Consider the following 19511-nt stretch of genomic DNA (forward strand, 5'->3'; position numbering starts at 1 on the left):
CGAGTAGTATGTATAGAGATTCATGATGTTTTCATGAAAATGGCAAAAAACGAAGAAATTGATGTATAACTCGTGAAAAATTATGAACCGTCGGAGTCAATAAATACGACTTGTAAAAGTCATAATTGCTTTTAATTAAACTTAATCATAAGAACATGCAAAACACCCATAATTTTTGTTCGAACTCGGGCTGTTAGCCTTTTTAAAGATGTGTAATCCACTGTACTAAATGATAGTTATTGGTTTAGTTGTAAATTTATTTTGTTTAAAACTTGAAATTTTGTATGAAATAAATTGATAGAATGTATTGTTTAAGGAACTATGTTTTTTGTTAATAGAATGTAAATTCTTTGTAAAATCTACATAGGAGGTTTGCGACAAAAACAATGGTTCAAAAGACAAGCAGAAGCAACTTCTCCTCTTGCCTTGCAATAGTCAAAGCAAGCAGCCACACCACAGTTGGTATCATCTGGTAATGCCGCATGTTCTTCAAAAGGGCATTCACAACCACCCTTCACACACGTGGGGTGTCCTAGTGGTGATGGGCATTTGAGTCTAGCACAATCAGAGTTCTTCTTGCAAGGTTGATATCAAGTTCGTGCCAGAATTGGTGTACCTGTAACGATCATGTAAATTATTGACATATTTATAATCATGAATCATGCTGATGAGGAGTACGAATAGTTAATTACAAAAAAAAAAATCCTATTTGATTTAAACTCACATGTTTAAAAAAGCAGAATACCAATGAATATCAAAGCTGATTTCTCCATTTTTGTTGTGGTAGTAGTTAGTCTCTTTTCTTTTTGAATGACTAAATGATGTGCTTACAGAGATTATTTATAACTGGTAGAAAATAAGGGTTTTCTAACCATGAATAATATGTTATTTCTTTCACTTTTAAAACAATATGTTTTACAATTGTGGGGTTAATTAGTAGCTGATGTAGCTTTGGATTTTTTGCTTTCAAATTTATGCCGTAAATTTTATAGATTTAGCTTTAGATTTTATTGTTATAGAATTATTATAAAGATTTAAAAGCACTAAACATATAGATTAGAAAAATTGATTTCTTGAATCATTATATTTCTTTTTAAAAATATTGGGTTGTAGCTTTAGATTTTCTTAATAAAGTTTGATTGCTTTGATTTTACTGATGTACAGTGAAATGTAGCTGTGTAAAACACTCACAGCCATCACCAATCACCTCATGAATTTCATTGCTTAATGATTTTTTTCCTTTCTTTTGCGAAAGGTCAATATTCTCATTTATTTATCAGCTAATATCTTAACTAATACATCAATAGTATCTGATAATTTTCAATATTAAATCATGTATTTTTGAAAGAGTATCAGTGTCCAATATACTACTTTGCAATTACTTTTTAAAAATATAATATTTTATCCGCACAGATGCTTGTATAGTTGTATTTCTTATAACTGTGTAGAATTAGTTAATATAAAAAGATTGAATATATCGTTTATAATTTGAGATTTTATATCATGAAACTTTAAAACACTATTGTTTTGTGACTTGTTTGACGTAATTAGTATATTATAGTTTATATTAATTTATTATATCGTTAGTAATTAACAAAGTTCAAGTTATTCCTCCAATAATTGGTACAAAAAAAATTATTGTGCTTTTTCAGTAATTTACTGTTAAGAGAATAAATTTGTAAATGTTATGTGATATAATTTTAAGTTATATTACGCTGATTTAAATTATTTTATATTTTCTACAAAACAATTTATGGATATTGTTATTTTCGGCTCATTTGAATACTCGAAGAAAAATCTACTGATGGACTACACATACGTTTGGGGATTAGCATACATCTTTTCATATGTTTCCTAGGTTAAAAATAATAATATTTCCATTTTATCTTCTATTTAAATTTAAAATTTCTAAATATCCATTTTGCATGAACTTTTGATGATTTCTAAATGGTTTAATCCATCTTTTAAATGTTTCAAAATTTATTTAATGTTTTTATAGTTCAAATAAGCTAATCTTTTCTTGTATTGAATTCACAAACGTAAGGCCATCAAAAGTAAACTAACAACCATAAAATAAAGTAACATAATTTTGTACTATTCGGATTTAATTTTTATCAAACTATGCGCTTATTTTGGTCATATTTTTTTTCTTTATAGGTTATTTTTCTCACAAAAGTTTTTTGATGCTATTATATAGGGGTATTTCTCATCTCAAAACGGTTGAGATCAAATTAGCATTTTCGGTTCGGATTTAGTTTGGATATCTGCTCTTGTTACAAACGCAGAGACGATAAAATTGACTTTTCTATGCCAGTCATAACTACCAAACCGACCATGAATCCAATGTTACAAGAACACAAGTCTTGGTACTAAATGAAAAGTTCGATATTCATTTTTCAGAAATTCCAGGAGAGATTCGTTCAAAGTATTACCGTTTACAACAAGAATCAGAAAGTCTTTAGTCTTTACTTAACTGCATATCTCAAGGTTGAGCCGGACCAACAGGCTGAGAAGATTGTTGTTGCTGCTGGGGCTCTTGATGTTCAGATTCTTTTGGTTCAGGAGATTCAGAGCGTTTTGGTTCATGTACGTCATCTTCCTTAGATGATGGCGCCTTTGGTGATTCAGACAAGTGAACTCTAGCAAACTCATCAACCACTTTCCTCTTGTCTTCTTCCTCAGCCATACCAACTTTCTCCTTCGCCTTCTGTCCAACTTCTTCCGCAGCTTTAGCCACTTTGTTGAAAGCACCGGTGACCCACGTGGCGCCCGTGAGAACGTACCGGTTCTTCATTATAGCCGAACCCGCATTGCTCACAGTCTGCTCAGCTGCAGCGATCGCTGATTTGGTCTTCTCAGAGACTTGGTACTTGTGATCAACTTCCCTGACTTTATCGCCCACCACGACTGTTCCGGTGTTGATCTTGTCGGTGAAACCGAGTTTCTTGTCGAGCGATGCGACTTTGGCTGATGCAGTGGATGTAAGCTGGTGTTTCTCGTCGACGCTCTTGGCTTTTGCGATTGCGTCTTTTCCTAGAATGAAGCCCTTTGCGAGCATGCTGCTCACAACATCTTCGGCTTTTCTCAAGACGGAGTCACCTGCCCGGGGAGACTTGCTAATTTCCTTGGGCTCCTGAGGAGATGAAATGGTTAGGAGATTGCTAGTGACGATGTGAAGAGAAAAGTGAGGTTATTACCAAGGAAGCTAAAGCCTCAGGAGATAGTTGGTAGTCCGGAGCCATAGTGACAATGACTGAAGAATCAACAATCGTTGCTCCCTGACGTAAAAACACTCATCAGTCGCTTGAAAACATAAGCGGAAGTGATAGAGGGGTGAGAAGTAGTGAACATACCGAGAGAAGAACAGCAGTTTCAGCTCCTTGTAGATCCTTGAAAGTGACATATGCCAATTTGGACCGTTCTGTCTCGCTGTACAAACGTGGTAAAAAAAAAAAAAAGAGTTAAGAAGCTGAAGAACAAAAGAGTTAAAAAAATGTAAGCTTTGGAGTAAAGCGCAAACCTTTGGGTCTCGAGGTAGAGAATGTCGCCAGAGAAGGAAAAGAACTCCTTGAGGTCACGATCGGTTGCTCCTAGAGAAACATTGCTCACTTTCACAGTTGTCATCATCTGCAAGCAAAGATGCAATGTCACCAGAATCACAATGTTATGGCCTAAAACTATGACTACAACGATACAAAGATGAGAGATCACAATGGCATTATATCATAATCTCATTAAATGAACCTCAGAATCTTAAAGGAAAAGCTAATCTGTTAATGAATCGCATATTACAGACTACAAAAATCAAAACTTGCAAAACCAGAATCTAACACCCATTTTCGCACATATCTTACAGCATAGCAACACCTATTCAAACAGATCTGTTTACATCTTCCCCAATATCAAACTCAACAGCAAACAACAAAACGACAACATGGATCCTGTCGGGAAAAAATTAAAAATCTAAAAAAAAACGATTAGAAGAACTTACCGACATGGCGGAGATCGCTTGACGCGGATCGAAACGTTTTAAGTTTTTTTTTTTTTTGGTTCTTCTCTTTGTTTTCACCTGACGAATAAGCGAAAACTGAAAAAATCAAAAGGGAGAAAAATCTATGGGAAGCGGATTTGCTGTGAGAGGAGAGAGACCCCCGTTTTTTAACACACCCTCGGAAAACGGACGACGTGAGTGGTCTTTGGATTTGTCACGTGCTTTGGTCGTGATTGCAGTTTCTCACGTGTCAGGGTCTCTATCTTTTCACTTCTTCCACTTTTGACCCTTTCTATGCACGTAAAGGTCTATTATTAATATCTAATTAATTTAATGATGCACCCTTTATTTTTATGATTATCCTAAATCTGTTCTGATTGTTCCAAAAAATTTACTTTATCCCACCAATTACAATCGTCCACGTATGTAGCGTTCACATCATAAGAGAATCATCTCTTGTATATGATTAGCTAAATAAATTATAGGGGATCTTATGATAAGATTCTTAATTTCTTATCTTACGCAACCCCTAATAACATTTAATCTCTCGGAGGAGGATATACCTGTAAGATTCTAAACTATCTGGCACTTTTTAGAATATTATGAAAAAGCGAGGGTGGAAAATAATCTGACACTTCACGTTTCTCATCTCTCTCTCTCTCTCTCTTTCTCTCTTCCCGCGATTCACGTTTTTCTCCATCTGATACTGTCGGGGAGAGAGAGAGAGGATTCCGCCGCCGATTCGAAAGATCGCCGTCACGTTCTCTCCTCCCTCGATCTCCGTGTACCGTCAAAATCGAATCTTTCGTGGTGGGTTTCTCGAGTAAGAGAGAGAAAAGGGGGAAAATGAGTTTTCAGGATTTAGAGGCGGGAAGAGGAAGACAGTTAGCTTCTTCAAGCAACATCAACGGCGGAGGAGGTCGACAAGACACGACGCAAGCCGTAGCTTCCGGTGTATTTGAGATCAACACAGCCGTCTCTAGCTTCCACCGCCTCGTCAACACTCTCGGTACTCCCAAAGACACGCCGGAGCTCCGAGATAAGCTGTAAGCTCCTCAAAAAGTTATCTCCTTTATGAATTGAATTGTTTCTAATTCAATTGCTTTAGGCACAAGACAAGACTGCATATCGGAGAGTTGGTGAAAGACACGTCAGTTAAGCTTAAAGAAGCTAGTAAAACTGATCATCAAAGAGGTGTTGATGTGAGTGTGTTTATGTGATTCTTGTTTCTTCTTCTTCTGTTGGTATTTGAATTTGAATGGTTTGTTTTTGTATCGTGTGTGTGTGTTAGCAAAGGAAGAAGATTGTGGATGCTAAGCTTGCAAAGGACTTTCAATCTGTATTGAAAGAGTTTCAAAAGGCTCAGCGTCTCGCTGCTGAAAGAGAAACTGTCTATGCTCCTCTTTTCACCAATCCATCTCCTCCATCTAGGTAAATGCAAATAATCGAAAAAATGGCTTATACTTTGTTTTTTGGTTTTGTGTATTAAGTTTTTGGCTTTGGTAAGTATAGCTATACAGCCAGTGAGATAGATGTGAGTGGAGATAAGCATCAAGAGCAGCGTGCGCTTCTTGTGGAATCAAAAAGGTAAGTTTATACTGACTAAAGTGGAGGGATTCTTTTTACTGAGATGACTTGGTTTGTTGCAGGCAAGAACTTGTACTGCTGGACAATGAGATTGTGTTTAATGAGGCTATAATCGAGGAAAGAGAGCAAGGGATACAAGAAATCCAGCAGCAAATTGGCGAGGTGCACGAGATCTTCAAAGACTTGGCTGTGCTGGTACATGATCAAGGCACCATGATCGGTATAACTTATTCTAAAAACCCTGTCTATAATAAAACTCCACTTGTGTCTTCATAACCTCAGTCAAACACATGTTTTTTACTTTCTACGCAGATGATATTGGTACTCACATCGATAACTCCCACGCTGCAACAGCACAAGGAAGATCTCATCTCGCTAAAGCTTCAAAAACACAAAGATCGAGTTCAACTCTGGTATAAACGATATTAAACCTGTTGATCATTCCGTGAATTTGTTTTTGATGATTTAGGATGATGATCAGAGCAAGATATATAAAATGATTCTTGCTGTTGTTGTTTTCTATCTTGCAGATGTGCTTGCTTATGGTGATTTTTGGAATCGTACTCCTGATTGTTATCATAGTGCTCGCGGTTTGATTCTCCAGAACTCATGAAAGCATGAAAAAGTGGTTTCATCGTCAATCTTTCTCAGAGATCTTAATGTGTATCTTTGTCACTTGACAACACACTTTGTTGCTACCATTTAGTCTGTTTGACTACACTGGTCTTTGGTCTCTTGTTTTGGAGTACAAAGAGTGGTTTGGTTTGGTTTGGTTTGGTTTGGTTTGGTTTGAGGGTGTCAGTGTTAATGCTGTCTTTGTAATATATTTTGTTGCAGACCAAAGTTGATGGTGCAAGGGAAAATCCTTTATGTGTGTGTTCTTGTAAGTGAAATTTTTGATTAGCTGACAATGATGCTAATTAAACCTTCAATGAGTATACAAAGGTTTGAGTCAATGAATTTTACTCATATAGAACAAGTATGAACAAATCAAAATATCATCTAGAGAAAAGAAGGCCTTGATTGAGATAACAAGCAGCTGTAGGATCCTTAAGGCATCCACAGAAAGCCTCTTCGTCTTTCGGAAATGACTTTGGCAACGGATGATCAGGAGTAACACCCACCTATTCCAAAACCAAAACCAAAAACAGAGTAGATAAGAAACATAGTAGTGGTGAAGTGTCACAGAGGGTGTCATTACAGAACGTGTTCAAACCTTGTCTATATCCGTGTGAGCTGGTGTTTCGTATCTAGCAACTGTTACCGCCAAGCCCGAACCATCAGACAGCTGAAACACCGACTGTATCTTACTGCAAAATATTTAAAAAGAATCTCAAGAATATTAATCACAAAGGCTCAGTTCTTGAAGAGAAGAAGAAGAGAGAATCAAGATGACGCATTTTTGTTTTACCCTTTTCCGTAAGTAGGTTCTCCATAAACCAGAGCGCGTTTGTTATCTTTCAAGGCGCCTGCCAATATCTCACTAGCACTTGCGGTGCCTTTGTTAACCTGAGAGGTGAGAAGAAGATTGTGTGAGTGCTAAACATTCCATGGCATTTACATCATGGAGATAGATAGTGATTGGAGGAAAGCTTATACCAGGACGGCAAGAGGCTCAGAGGTTGCTATAGCATTGCTTCCATCAGTATCATATATATCTCTCACACCTCGGCTATCGCAAATATACACAATCACTCCTTTATCTAACCTGTGGATAGCAAAAGTTGAAGCTTCTGTTATGAGTCCTAAAACTTAATGACTCTTGGTATATGAGGTTTTACCAAAACTTAGCAATCTCAATGCCTTCAGGGAAAGAACCGCCACTGCAGCAAAAGAAAATTCATGTGTTCAAGAAAAGACTGTTGCAAAAACAAGAAGAAAAGCACTTCTTTGTCTTTACCTGTTGTCTCGAAGATCCAAGACGAATGCATTTACATTGTTGCCTCTCAAGGTCTCAATTGCTTCTTTGACTGCACCTACAAAACAAAAGTGTTCTGCTTTGAGCCAGAAAGTAGACAAGTTTGTAAGAAGGTATTATAGAATGCATACCAGAAGCATTTTGATTGAATGTTGTTAACTTGATATACCCAATCTTTGGGGAGTTACTCCCAGAGCCAGGAAGTTCACATAATCTTGCCTTCACTGGATTCACAGAAACTCGCTCTCTCCTGAATTAAACAATAACAGGAGTGACCCAAAGAATGAAGATAAATGTAAGCAACGCAGGTGATGGGAAGAGAATAATACGTCAAAGACAAGACTCTCGTTTCAGGTCCACTGCGAACCGCTAGCTCCACTGTGCTTCCTTCAGGTCCCCTGCATTATAACCAAAGCATCATCACAATCCATTTCTCAAAGCTAAATGAAGGATGAAAAGTGGAAACGTGGGCTCACTGCAACATCTGTGCAGCATCATATATGGTCAGAGTTTCTGTGGTTGTATTATCAATTCCTAAGATAACATCCCCCTGTGAAACTCCCGCCCTATATGCAGGACCACCTGGAGCAGCTGATATAACAACAAGCCCAGCTGCTGCTCCATCTGATGCAGCAGGGTAACCTATAGACAGCCCAACACCTGTAACCGCACCTTGAGTTCCAGACTACCTTCAACCAAAACATTCACTACATTCTTACAACACAATCTCTAGTAAGCTAGATTCAGAAGAGCGGTTCTCAGGAGCTCATACCCGCAAACTCTGAAACTTTCCGGGCTCCAAGAATCTAGTAAAAGGATCATCCAGTGTTGCAATCATTTTCTTGATAGCCATGTCTAAACACACAAACAAACACCAAAACTCAGAAGCAGTTTGTAAAAGGTTTCATTATTCAAAAGACATACAAGTCTCTTCTCGATTGTTCATGGGCTCATTGCGTAAAGCAGACTCTCTGTAACGAAACCAGCTTTGTCCGTTGAAGGTTTTATCGATATATGCACGATCAATTGTTCTCCAAGCTTCTAGGAAGAGAAGATTCTCTTCACTAAGACCCCCTACAGATACGAAAGACATCAACAGATGGTTCCTCAATATGTAAGAAAATGACAAACTTACATGATGGTGAATCAGTGGTAACAACAGAGATGGAGGAGACAAGCAGAACAGACAATAGCCGAACTAATGCAACGGAGAGGTTCTTTCTGAAACTGACTGATGATTTCATCATGATCTTTCCAGAAAACTTCCTATGATCATTTCTTTCGAGAAGACACCAGCATCTGTTACAGACGAACACGAGTCCTGGGTTTGCAATTCTCCTTGGGGGTCGAGCGTATCTAAAGCTGCTAGCTTTCAAAGTCTTTGAAGGTTGAGATACAAACAATTTCACCTGCAAAGCTTGAAACTCTATTACAACATTGCTTTCAGTTAAACAGACACGACTTCCATGTGAATTTCAGGAGATAAACAGAAATGAAAGATTAAAACTTGGTCAAGAAAAAGTACCTGGATTGAGAAATTAGGGTTTATAGTATTACGCTTAGTGAAAATTGGGGATAATGAAGAGCTCGCAAGGACCTCCATTGAAATGAGCTTCCCCTGCAAAAATTTCAACTCTGTTTTCCTTATCTGAAAAGTGTCAATATATAATTCTATAAATTGTCACTTTCTACAATCAGCTTAAAATCTTATATATCAAAATACGCGCGTATTTTTGTTTTTATTTATTTTTATATAAATATTTTGTTTTTAATTCTAAATTGGTATATATTATAATATATATGTGTTTATCAATTTTTAAAACATAATAAGTTTACTGTATATTTTTTTCATTGAATAGATTATTTCAAACTTTCACATGTATTTGTATCTTTTTCTATATATATATTTTCGGATTATTATTTCTTTATTAAAATAGTAACTATATATATAAAGATTAGCAAAATATTTTGTTATTATCATATTCAAAAATATTGTAACATTTCACAAATTTATAAAGTTTTTAAAAAATTAAACTTTTCGCTTCATAGATTTATATTATCGAGTAAATAATTAAACATTTAGTTTTTTTTTAATTTTTAAAATAAACTATATAGTTTAAAATTTGTTTTTATTGGTTTAAGGTAGTAAAGATTAATCATTGTTAGATAATATGATTTTTTTTATTTTAAAAAAAAATCTTTATAATTTTAAAAGTTAACATCAACAAATATTAAAATATTTAGCATATAGATGTATAGTATTACAACTTTAAATTATATATATTTAATTTATACTATCTATAAAGCCAATGGATCATCTATTGTTTAAATCTAATTATTGATACCCAATAAAAATTTCTGAAGACCGGTCACACAAACCACACAATAAGGATCGATCTTTCTTCAATTCTTGCACTGTTTGCAGGCCTTACTGACACGTGGCGGCCTGCGATTAGTGCGCCTTTTAATTTTTTTTTTTAATCAGGCAAAAAAAAAGAAAAAATTAGAAAAATGAGACTCTTTCATCTTAGATTTGTCTCAATAAGACTTGTAGAGGATTATTTAGGTAAATAAGATTTATATTCTCTTTAATACCATTATACCCTTATAATTAACCAAATTAACCTTAATTAAAATTTAAATTAATTCGTAATTGATTTAAGTTTTAATTAAAAAAAAGAAGAAAAAACCACAAAAGGATTAAAAACTTGTTTACCCTAATATTTTTTTCACTTCCCTTCTTCTCTGCCGTGTACCTTCAAGCCTTCAACCCCTTTCAATGGCAATTTAGGGTAAGTGGAGAATCCTTATTTTTTTCATCGTAAATCATCAATTTTTTTGTCTCTAATCTCGTTTTTATCTTTCTTCTCTGTGTTCTCAGATACAAATCAGCGAATTGAGGATTTGTTCTTGGGTTTGTCAGACGGTCCTCTTCTCTCTCTACGGTTTCGTTGGACGGTATTCTTCTCTCACTACATGTTTCGTCGGACGGTCCCTTCACAGTTTCATGTAAGATCTGGTCTAAACCACATTGCATATCAGGCCTGACATCGAAAGGATCGAAAAATGGGTGTTACGCATTGCTTTTGATGATGAGAAGAATCCTTATCTACCGAAGGTTTTCTAATAGAGCCATCTTTGGAAAATTCATCCCTAAGGTTCTACTTCATTCTTTGCCTGGACTGTCTTTGATCTTTGATCTGATATGTACATATAATGAGCAGAGCGCTGCTAGAGCTACTGTGCCAGGAGGTCCAAGTGTACCATGTAGTACAGCGAAGGCTGTGGAATGGGACGCTGCTTGGTCACAGAACCTTGACCTGTCGGGTCGTGCGGCTCTTGGAGTTCATGTTGCAGCTTATGAGGAAGATAAAGCCGAAGGTGCCCGTCCTAAGAAGCTACAGGCAGAGAAAACTGCAGAAGGCATTGTTTGACGATTAAACAAGGTTTATAATGAATGTTTGCATCGCACATTTCTCTTATTTTCTCAAAAGACAATACTTTATCATCTTCCGTAGGGTCAATAAGTGCCAATAAGTTGTCTCTTTAACTGAATTGTGTTAGGAGTTTCTGAGGATGTACCTAAGTTTCTGGTGATTTTCTATTTGTTTTCTTGAATATGAATCTTTCTTCTGTTACAAAGTTTCAACTTTTTTTTTCTGTATGATGTATCATTCAACTGTGTTCAGTCTAGATTTGTTTCATTTCAGTTTTGACTTTTGAGAAATTAAGTTTTGGGAATTCATACACCTTTGAATTGTTCAAACTAGATTTTGGTTCATTTCTTCTCTATGTTCTTTAATTGGGTTTAAAAGGTCTATAAGCTAAATATATCATACAACAAACAATTAGACTTTGTGGCACAATGGATAAGGCACTGGTCTAGGGTATATCACACAACCAGAGATTATGGGATTGATCTCCAGCAGAGTCTCTTTTGTTTTTGTTTTTTAACGCTATCAGCCTCAACAACACGGCTCATTGTTCAAATCGTTCCTTTTGATTTACACCAGTACAAAGAGAAAAAGATCGGAGAAAGATCGTGGTAGTAGGAGAAAAACGTGGGAGAAAATATTCTATGACAGATTTAGGGTAGATTTATTTTAGATTTAGGAAACATCTTTAACCGAATATGGAAGTTTCCATATTTTCCGGATTTGTCTAGAATATGTATCCTACCTTACGCAGAACATAGTAGAGTAGATGAGAAACATATTCTTCCTTAAGCGTCACATAAGGTAAAAGGCAGAACATATTATGACAAATAATATAGATAAGGTATATTATTGTGTTGTAGCTATATGTCGTTATCAAGCTGTAGGTAGATTGAAGACAATTTTCTTGATTATAACGTAACATATTATAGCTTCGTTAGAATATATAAGAAAGGTTAGTTTACGCTATATACCCTTGATATATCTATGTATAAAACTTAGTATCCGATTTCTATACTAAGTAGATTACTAGAATGCGTTTTCTAACTGTAGCTAGAAAATAAAATAAAATATGATTCAGCTTTTTTCAAAAAAAAAATTAAACATATATATTGTCATACTTATGTTTCCAGTAGTTTTAATATTGTTTTACATTTTTAAAATTCAGTTTACTATTTTTCCCATAAAAGAAGGGTAAAACATGTCTAGAATTGCCAAAAATATCAGAAGTCCTAAAAGGACAAATAAAAGTTGAGAGTGTCTCATTTCTCCAATTTTCCAAAAAAAAAACTGTGCATGCGTTAATCTTGCTTTAATGGCATAAAATCAAGAAAAAATTGGCAAATTGGGCAAATTGCAAGTTTGATATTAGGGAGTTGGGCGACCTCGAGTTTAAATTAGAAGATTGGGCGAATCGCCTTTTCCAGACTTGTGAAATGTCGACAGTGGGCGCGCGTGGTTCTTGGTATTACGACCGTGCCACCTCTTGATTTTTTATTTAAAAATCAAAAAAAGACCTAATAAAAGAATAAAAAAGAAGGAAATTAGAAAAACCAAAACATCCCTTATATCAAAATATACCAGAAACACCTCTAAACAGCTGCAATTGAGAACCAAACATAAGAAGAATCCCACATAAGAACCACTCTCGACTGTACCCAGATCGGCATGGTATCCCCCTCCAGTGTAACGCCCTCGAGGAGGGTGACTCGTAGTCAATGCGCCAGTGATAGAGAAGCAAATCCCAAGAAAATTCCCCGACTAGGCAAAACTGCGTCTCGTTATGCAGGTATCTCCTTTCGCTAAGCTTCGCTGTGAAATTCTTTGGAAAAAGTTTTTAAAAATAAAGCGTTGGGTAAATGTCTGGATTTGGTCATTGTATTTCAGTATCTAGCACGGAGTCCGAACTAGAGGAACCCGCATCCACCGACCAAGAAGAAGCTGCATCCACCGAGCCGGAATTTATTGTCACCACGCCGACTTTCCCGGAAAGACTGTTCGCACGTAATTGCTATCCTGGCAAACCTCGACTGAACATCTATTCAAAGGCGAGTATCATTGGATCGTTAGTGAAGTTGCTAAGAGGCTCCCCTGAAATGAATTGTCTGCTAGGAAGTCAGTTTGGAGCTCTGTTCCACTTACCTGTATCGCGCTGCTCAAACTCTGCGAAACTTGTACATTCTCTCCTCAGCCGTCAGCTGGTTACGATGCGCCTATATGAGCTCTGGTTCTTGTTTGCAGACAAGTCACTACGCTTTTCTCTGCGTGAGTTAGGAGACATCACGGGGCTGAAATGCAAGCCTGAAAGGGAAAAAGTTGGAAACGGGTCAGAATCTATCGATGCCACACCTGGACGTATGTGGAAAGAGTTGTTTGAAACTGAAGATGAAGACGTGACTGTACCAAATGTTTTTCGTATGCTTGAACAGCCTAGTCTTCCTGAGTGGAAGCGGTTGCCACTAGCTCTCATTGCGCTTGTAGATGGGCTCCTGGTTTGTGGTCACAAACTTCTTCGTGTGACGCCTGCTTACGTCGAGATGCTGGAAGACACCAGATCATTTCTTCAATATCCATGGGGGAGAGAGGCATTCGTCAGCACTCTGTCTAGATTGAGACCACCTCAACCTTCTGATCCTTCTAAAATGGATAAATCCCTTTCGGTCATGCGCCTTCGTTTGAAACAGCAGTCAACAGCGTGTTATGGGTTCCCTCTGGCGCTGCAACTTTTTGCTTTTAAAGCTATCCCCTCATTGCTTGAGAAAATTCCCGAACCTAATAAAACCACTTCTTTCTTGCAAGAACCAGAAGGATGCGACTCAACAAATGCACTTCTGAATTTTGAAGACATACTTCTGGTGGAAACCCAAACTTAGGTACAATGCTGTTGTCTATCTTATTTGCAAAACAGAAGTTAAGACGCTCAAACTTTGTGTACTTATGAATGTTTGTGTTCTTTGTTTGAGGTTATTGTTACGTATTCAATCCCAGATGAAGGTGGGGATCCAAAGTGGAAGAAAGAAGTAATCGATCCCCAAATAGATAACTTAGTTCGTCGAATGCGGGAAGGGCACGAGTTCAAAGCAACAGACTTTAGAGGAGGTGATTCATCCCTTCCACCTCTGAAGGGCAGCCGAAAAGGCTGAAGGTGTTGGTGTCAAAAAGAAGTGTCAAAAGCCGTCTAATCGGTTTGGAAAAGCATATCATGAACCTGGAAGTTCGACTCAGGCGCCTCAGCGTCCTATTCGACCTCGTCGTGGGATATGTAAACAGGCTGAACCAGGAAACTTATCAGATAAGGAGCAAGAGCTGAAAGAGTGGATACGAGTTGAACTGAAAACGCAGTTGGGTAAATTTTCGGAACGAGATTTTTGACTGGTTGCATCATGATAGGGGAGGCTCATTCACGGTTCCGCAAAACACAGCAGCCGGTAAAACAAACAGAGACAACAGTCACGCTTACCCTACCGGCATGGAAGGTCCAAAGAAGCGACGTCCGTTCAGTGGTGATGGTAATGATGAAGCTGAAATATTTTGGTCTGATAGTAAGAAACACAAGAAGAACAACGGCGATGGGTTTAGCGACGATGAGACGATGAGAATGCATGATAATCATTGTGATGGTCGTACGCCAAATGCTCGCTTCTGGGAAAAGGTAATCAAACTGCTCCTACAATTTTTAATGATAAACAATGCCTGAATCCCGGTCTAACTTTTTTGAGGAAAATTCAACGTGTAGGTAAATTCAATGGTGGGCAAAGGCCCCTCTTTCTCGAAGTCGGCAAACATTCCAGAAGTCGATGTTTCAACGCCGATTGGACCAGAAATTGTATCAAAGCCAGCAAAACCGACTCTCCCGGAACCGTTGGAGGTAAATAGATTATAACAATGAATTTATAGGCTCTAGATATATTATGTTTTGCTGTTCAGCTTGGTTTGGCCAGGTATTCAGCGTAGATTATCAGTTGTTCGTTTTAGTTAGTGAGGTGTACAGGAATGCTATTTGTTTGGTCAGGTATTCAGGTTATTTAGTTAAGGTATTCAGGTTAATTTTTGAGGTGTACAGGAATACTGATTTGTTTGGTCTGGTATTTTTGGTTAATAGTTCAGGTATTCATGTTAATTTATGAGGTTTACAGGAATACTCATTTGTTTGGTCTGGTATTCAGGTTAATTTAAGAGGTGTTCAGCTTAAGTAGTCAGGTATACTGATCTGTTTGATAGTTTTCAGGTGAGAGATCAGAGGTATTCATATTAGTTAGTCAAGTGTTCAGAAAATTTTGCCAGGTGTACAGATTATGTTGATTAGGTATTTTAATGTTAAACTACATCTGAATCGAAGTATTTGAATGAGCTATATCTGAACGTTGTCAGGGCGAGGGGGGAGATGAGTCTCCAATATCAGGGCTAAATTTGTTAGCAGAAGAGGTTGAAAAGGGGACACGGAGTGACAATGTCAATAAAGATCCACAGGAGAACACTTGTAGGATGCTTACCGTTTGGTCTCATCCTGAATCTTACGTCCTTCCGCCGGAGGAACAAGGTGGTAAAGCGTCACCGATAAATTCTGAAGATTACAAGACACCACCAGAGGATGATCCGATGACTGAATGTCGCACACCAGACGTTGGGAATTCGAAGCTGAGTCGATATCTGACTAGGTCATTAAAAAAAGCAGAGCTAGAAGGGAAATGTATTCCAATAAGCTCAACCAAAAAAGATGACCTCCAGACGAAGCGTATTCCGAGACGTTCAACAAAGATTGGAGGAGTGTACACCCCAGACAAGAGATTGAAGAAGCTTTTCCAAAGCTGCAAGAAACCCAAATATACGCCCTTAGCAGACTTGGAGAAAGCGCAGTTTCAAGAGTTTCAGTCAATTCTCCGCGAGAAACCGGCACAGTAAGTTGTTTGGATATACTGTATAAATTTCTTGGACTGTCAAATGTTTAATATTGACTTTTGGTTTGTTCTCAAATTTCAGGGAATTCAAAATTGTTATTGGGATCCATGTCTCAAATAAGTTCTTCCTGTCGGATGCGCGGCCAACAAATTGGGTCAGTACCGAGGTATTCCATTCATCAGAACTTAATCCGTTTTATTCAAGTGGTTTGTACATATTTTTCTAATGGTTTGTACATATTTTTCAGCACATTTCTGTGCTAATTAGTATGCTAGTAAGGCGACATGGACGCAATTATCTGAGTCGGAGGTGCAGATTTGTAGACTACTTCAGTATTGCGGGCATCATATCAAAGTTCGCAGAGTTAGAGAAGGCCTCAGATAAATTGGGATTCAACTGGGGAGGGCTTGTCAGTTTCAGTTTCACCGGAAAAACGCCGTGTCGGAATGACAAGAAGGTGTTGTTGGTTGATGTGGACAGGGTGTACGCCCCAATGATGTGGGGAAAAGATCATTGGGTTGGTCTTGTGATCAACTTGACATGCAGACAAGTGGAGATTTTGGACTGCAACATTCTCCTTAATGAGTCCGATAATGAGGTGAACAAGCACATGGCTTATCTTCTACGCGCATTGCCTCATGTCTTAGCTGCGTTTTCGCCTCCTTCCGATAGTAGTCATCCTGAAGAAGACCAAGCATTTTCATGGGTGCGTCCAGACAATATTTACTTCAACGAAAGGTCTGGCGACTGTGGACCATGCGCGGTCAAATTTCTGGAAATGCATGCAGCGGGATACTCCTATGAGGATATAGGGCAGATCGATGACAAAAAGGTGGACATATTCCATCAGAAATACGCGATGGATACCTATGAAGAATTTATTGGAAACACAAAAATTCAAAACGATGGTTGAACACGTGTATACTGCCTGCTTCATTTCGTTTGTTAAACCGAATTGTTAACGGTTATTGTATCTTTTCATTCATCCAGACACTATAATTCAAACAGATCAGTTTATCTTTGAAGGTTTTATATCGTATTTCTTATATATTTAGGATTTAGGGTTTAGCATTTAGTGTTTAGGGTTTAGTGTTTAGGGTTTAGGGTTTAGGGTTATTAGAGTATAATATCCATGCAAGATCTCACCATAGTGTGTTAGTTATTTGTTTCAAAGGAAAACAATTTCAGAAGTAGTTGGTATTTTTACTGTTTCATTTAATAAGTATTAGTGTAAAATTTAAAAATTGATTGCAATAACTATTTCTCTAAGTGTGTTAGGTACAAAATGTGAGAGGGGACAATAACTTTCCTAGTAACTCATAAGACTCCTTTGTTTATTTCTTTATTCTATATATACATATTCAATGCTTCTGATAAACATCTCCAACAGAACTCAATAGTATGGCATCTCTAAACATCCCCAATCTTCCAGAAGAAATTTTGTGTAAAATAATAGAGATGGTGGGAGCGGATTCATTCTACTATCTTGGTGGTATTTTGCGGGCTGGGAAACGCGGTTATGCACTTGTCCACGAACCCTCCGTCTTAAGGAAGTGTAATGTTCAGTCAATGGTCACCTTTGCAACATGTCAAATCTGCACTGGTGGTCAGTTTCGAGAGTTTTTCATCAAGTGCGTAACAGCTGGCAACACAAACGCTATCTACTATGAAGGGCTCTATGCAGCACTGATCGTAGGTCCTGAGAAATGTATTAGAATATTGCAACCAAATGTCCCAAATCATGATTTATCAACTTTAGCAGTCGGCATTTTCAACGTGTGTATTGGCAATGACAAGGAAGCCAGTAAACTGTTTCAGCAGTTCGAAGCTAATCACTATGACCTTCGCTCGGATGCGATAGTTGGACTGGGAGCTGATCTAGAGTGGCGATTGATATCATTTGGAGCGCCATACATGAACAGATATGGTGCATCTTTCAAATTTCCGGATGATGAGGTAATCAAGTCACCAAGCTGCCTTTATGGCCATGATTACACAGTCGATTTTGAAGGTTCTTGTAAAAACTGCAGGCTATTTTGGATATGCTGCAACATTTCTCACATCCTCTAGGACTTTATTTATGTTATCCTCGATGTTATATGTTTTCTATCGTATAGCTTAAGTATTCGTAGACCTTAAGTATTCGCATACCTTAAGTATTCGCATACCTTAAGTATTCGTCAATGTTATCTGTTTTCTCTCGTAGACCTAAAGTATTCGTCAATGTTATATGTTTTCTCTCGTATACCTTCAGTATTCGTATACCTTCAGTATTCGTATACCGTTTAATCAATGAAATGTGAGTAAAGATAAATATTAATGGAATTATGAATAGAGATGTCAATTGGGCTGTCCATGTCCAATGGGTATGTCCTTTGGACAAAGCAGTGGACAAAGCAGTTTATTGGACATTAATCTTAAGTCCAAATTGTACCTAGTCCAAATTGTACCTAGTCCAAATTGTCCAAACACAAAAAAAAGACCATTCCAAAACAGACCCTTCCAAATAGAACCATAAACCATTCCAAATTGGACGTCCATGTCCAAATGGTTTTAGCCCATCTAATTTGGACTTAATAGGTTTCAGTCCATTTGACATCCCTAGTTATGAATGTTAAGTAATAAAAGTGAGTAATTAATGGAATTATTCGTAGACCTTAAGTATTCGAATACCGTCAGTATACGTAGACCTTAAGTATTCGAATACCGTCAGTATTCAAATACCGTCAGTATTCGTATACCGTGAGTATTCGTATACCGTCAGTATTCGAATACCATTAGTATTCGAATACCGTTAGTATTCGAATACCGTGAGTATTCGTATACCGTGAGTATTCGAATACCGTGAGTATTCGAATACCGTCAGTATTCGTATACCGTCAGTATTCGTATACCGTCAGTATTCGAATACCGTCAGTATTCGAATACCGTTAGAATTCGTATACCGTCAGTATTCGAATACCGTTAGTATTCGTATACCGTCAGTATTCGTATACCGTCAGTATTCGAATACCGTCAGTATTCAAATACCGTTAGTATTCGTATACCGTCAGTATTCGTATAATTAGCAATTCCTAATTTTACCAATATTAAACATGCATAAAAAGACAGCAATAATAAACATAAATCATAAATTTTATTATATAATATAATAAAGAGTTCAAAAAAAAAAAGATCAACATAATTACAAAAAACAATAAAATTCAAAATATTTAATAATATTAAAAGAGGAGGAGGTTCCTAGTCGGAGTCGGAGGTGCTGGAGTCGGTGCCGGAGCTGTCTGGGTAGTTGTCCATCCTGAACTGCCCAGAACCCAATGTGTCGTCGGTCCAGTCGGAAGCGTCGTCATCCACGTCCGTGTCCATCTGCATCCACTCCCAGTAGTGACCTTCTTCATCGTCCTTTAACCCCGTCTCTTCTTCGCCGGGGTATCCATAACCCTCATCCTCCGGGTCACCTTTTCTCTCCGCCTTGCGAGCACGTTTGCTACTGCGGTGATCGGGGCTTGTGCGGCGGCGTTTGCGAGGGCTGGATGGAGGTGTTTCCTTTAACCCCTCCTCGACTTCCTCCGCCTCCTCGAACAGGGCCTCGAGTGTGGCGAACTCCTCAGTTTCCAGACCGTCGCGGATCTCTTCCTTCAAACCGGCCTTGGCCAACAGGATCAACTGTTGCTCGGTGCGT

General features: G+C 37.7%; 3 protein-coding genes and 1 non-coding gene across 5 annotated transcripts; 2 read left to right on the forward strand and 2 right to left on the reverse strand.

Annotated features, from left to right (window-relative positions):
- The first annotated feature begins 669 nt into the window (after positions 1-669).
- LOC125590999 lies at positions 670-767 on the forward strand. Its single transcript, XR_007326990.1, has one exon. It is a non-coding gene; the product is annotated as a small nucleolar RNA R20 (small nucleolar RNA).
- A 1596-nt stretch (positions 768-2363) lies between these two features.
- Positions 2364-4616, reverse strand: LOC106347651 (binding partner of ACD11 1-like). Its single transcript, XM_013787242.3, has 5 exons — positions 3992-4616; positions 3521-3627; positions 3354-3429; positions 3198-3278; positions 2364-3133 (listed from the first exon to the last, which is right to left on the reverse strand). Exons 1-5 carry the CDS (start codon positions 3995-3997, stop codon positions 2483-2485), a joined length of 921 nt encoding a protein of 306 aa, XP_013642696.2. The 5' UTR covers positions 3998-4616; the 3' UTR covers positions 2364-2482.
- A 5-nt stretch (positions 4617-4621) lies between these two features.
- LOC106347655 (syntaxin-23-like) lies at positions 4622-6534 on the forward strand. Its single transcript, XM_013787244.3, has 7 exons — positions 4622-5037; positions 5100-5193; positions 5283-5422; positions 5504-5578; positions 5641-5798; positions 5891-5991; positions 6109-6534. The coding sequence occupies exons 1-7, from the start codon at positions 4838-4840 to the stop codon at positions 6172-6174; spliced, it is 834 nt and encodes a 277-aa protein (XP_013642698.2). The 5' UTR covers positions 4622-4837; the 3' UTR covers positions 6175-6534.
- On the reverse strand, positions 6479-9184 carry LOC111207778 (carboxyl-terminal-processing peptidase 2, chloroplastic). 2 transcript variants are annotated; one of them, XM_022706122.2, is made up of 13 exons: positions 9022-9184; positions 8632-8905; positions 8421-8570; positions 8269-8351; positions 7973-8181; positions 7826-7894; positions 7628-7746; positions 7479-7554; positions 7360-7401; positions 7178-7286; positions 6990-7087; positions 6795-6888; positions 6479-6702 (listed from the first exon to the last, which is right to left on the reverse strand). In XM_022706122.2, exons 1-13 carry the CDS (start codon positions 9097-9099, stop codon positions 6577-6579), a joined length of 1527 nt encoding a protein of 508 aa, XP_022561843.2. In that variant the 5' UTR covers positions 9100-9184; the 3' UTR covers positions 6479-6576. The 2 variants fall into 2 exon arrangements, with proteins under 2 accessions (XP_022561843.2, XP_048618876.1); XM_048762919.1 differs by having other exon boundaries at positions 8632-8922; positions 9022-9127.
- Positions 9185-19511: the final 10327 nt, after the last annotated feature.

The sequence above is a fragment of the Brassica napus genome, chromosome C7, assembly GCF_020379485.1.
Source record: "Brassica napus cultivar Da-Ae chromosome C7, Da-Ae, whole genome shotgun sequence".
NCBI lineage: Eukaryota > Viridiplantae > Streptophyta > Magnoliopsida > Brassicales > Brassicaceae > Brassica > Brassica napus.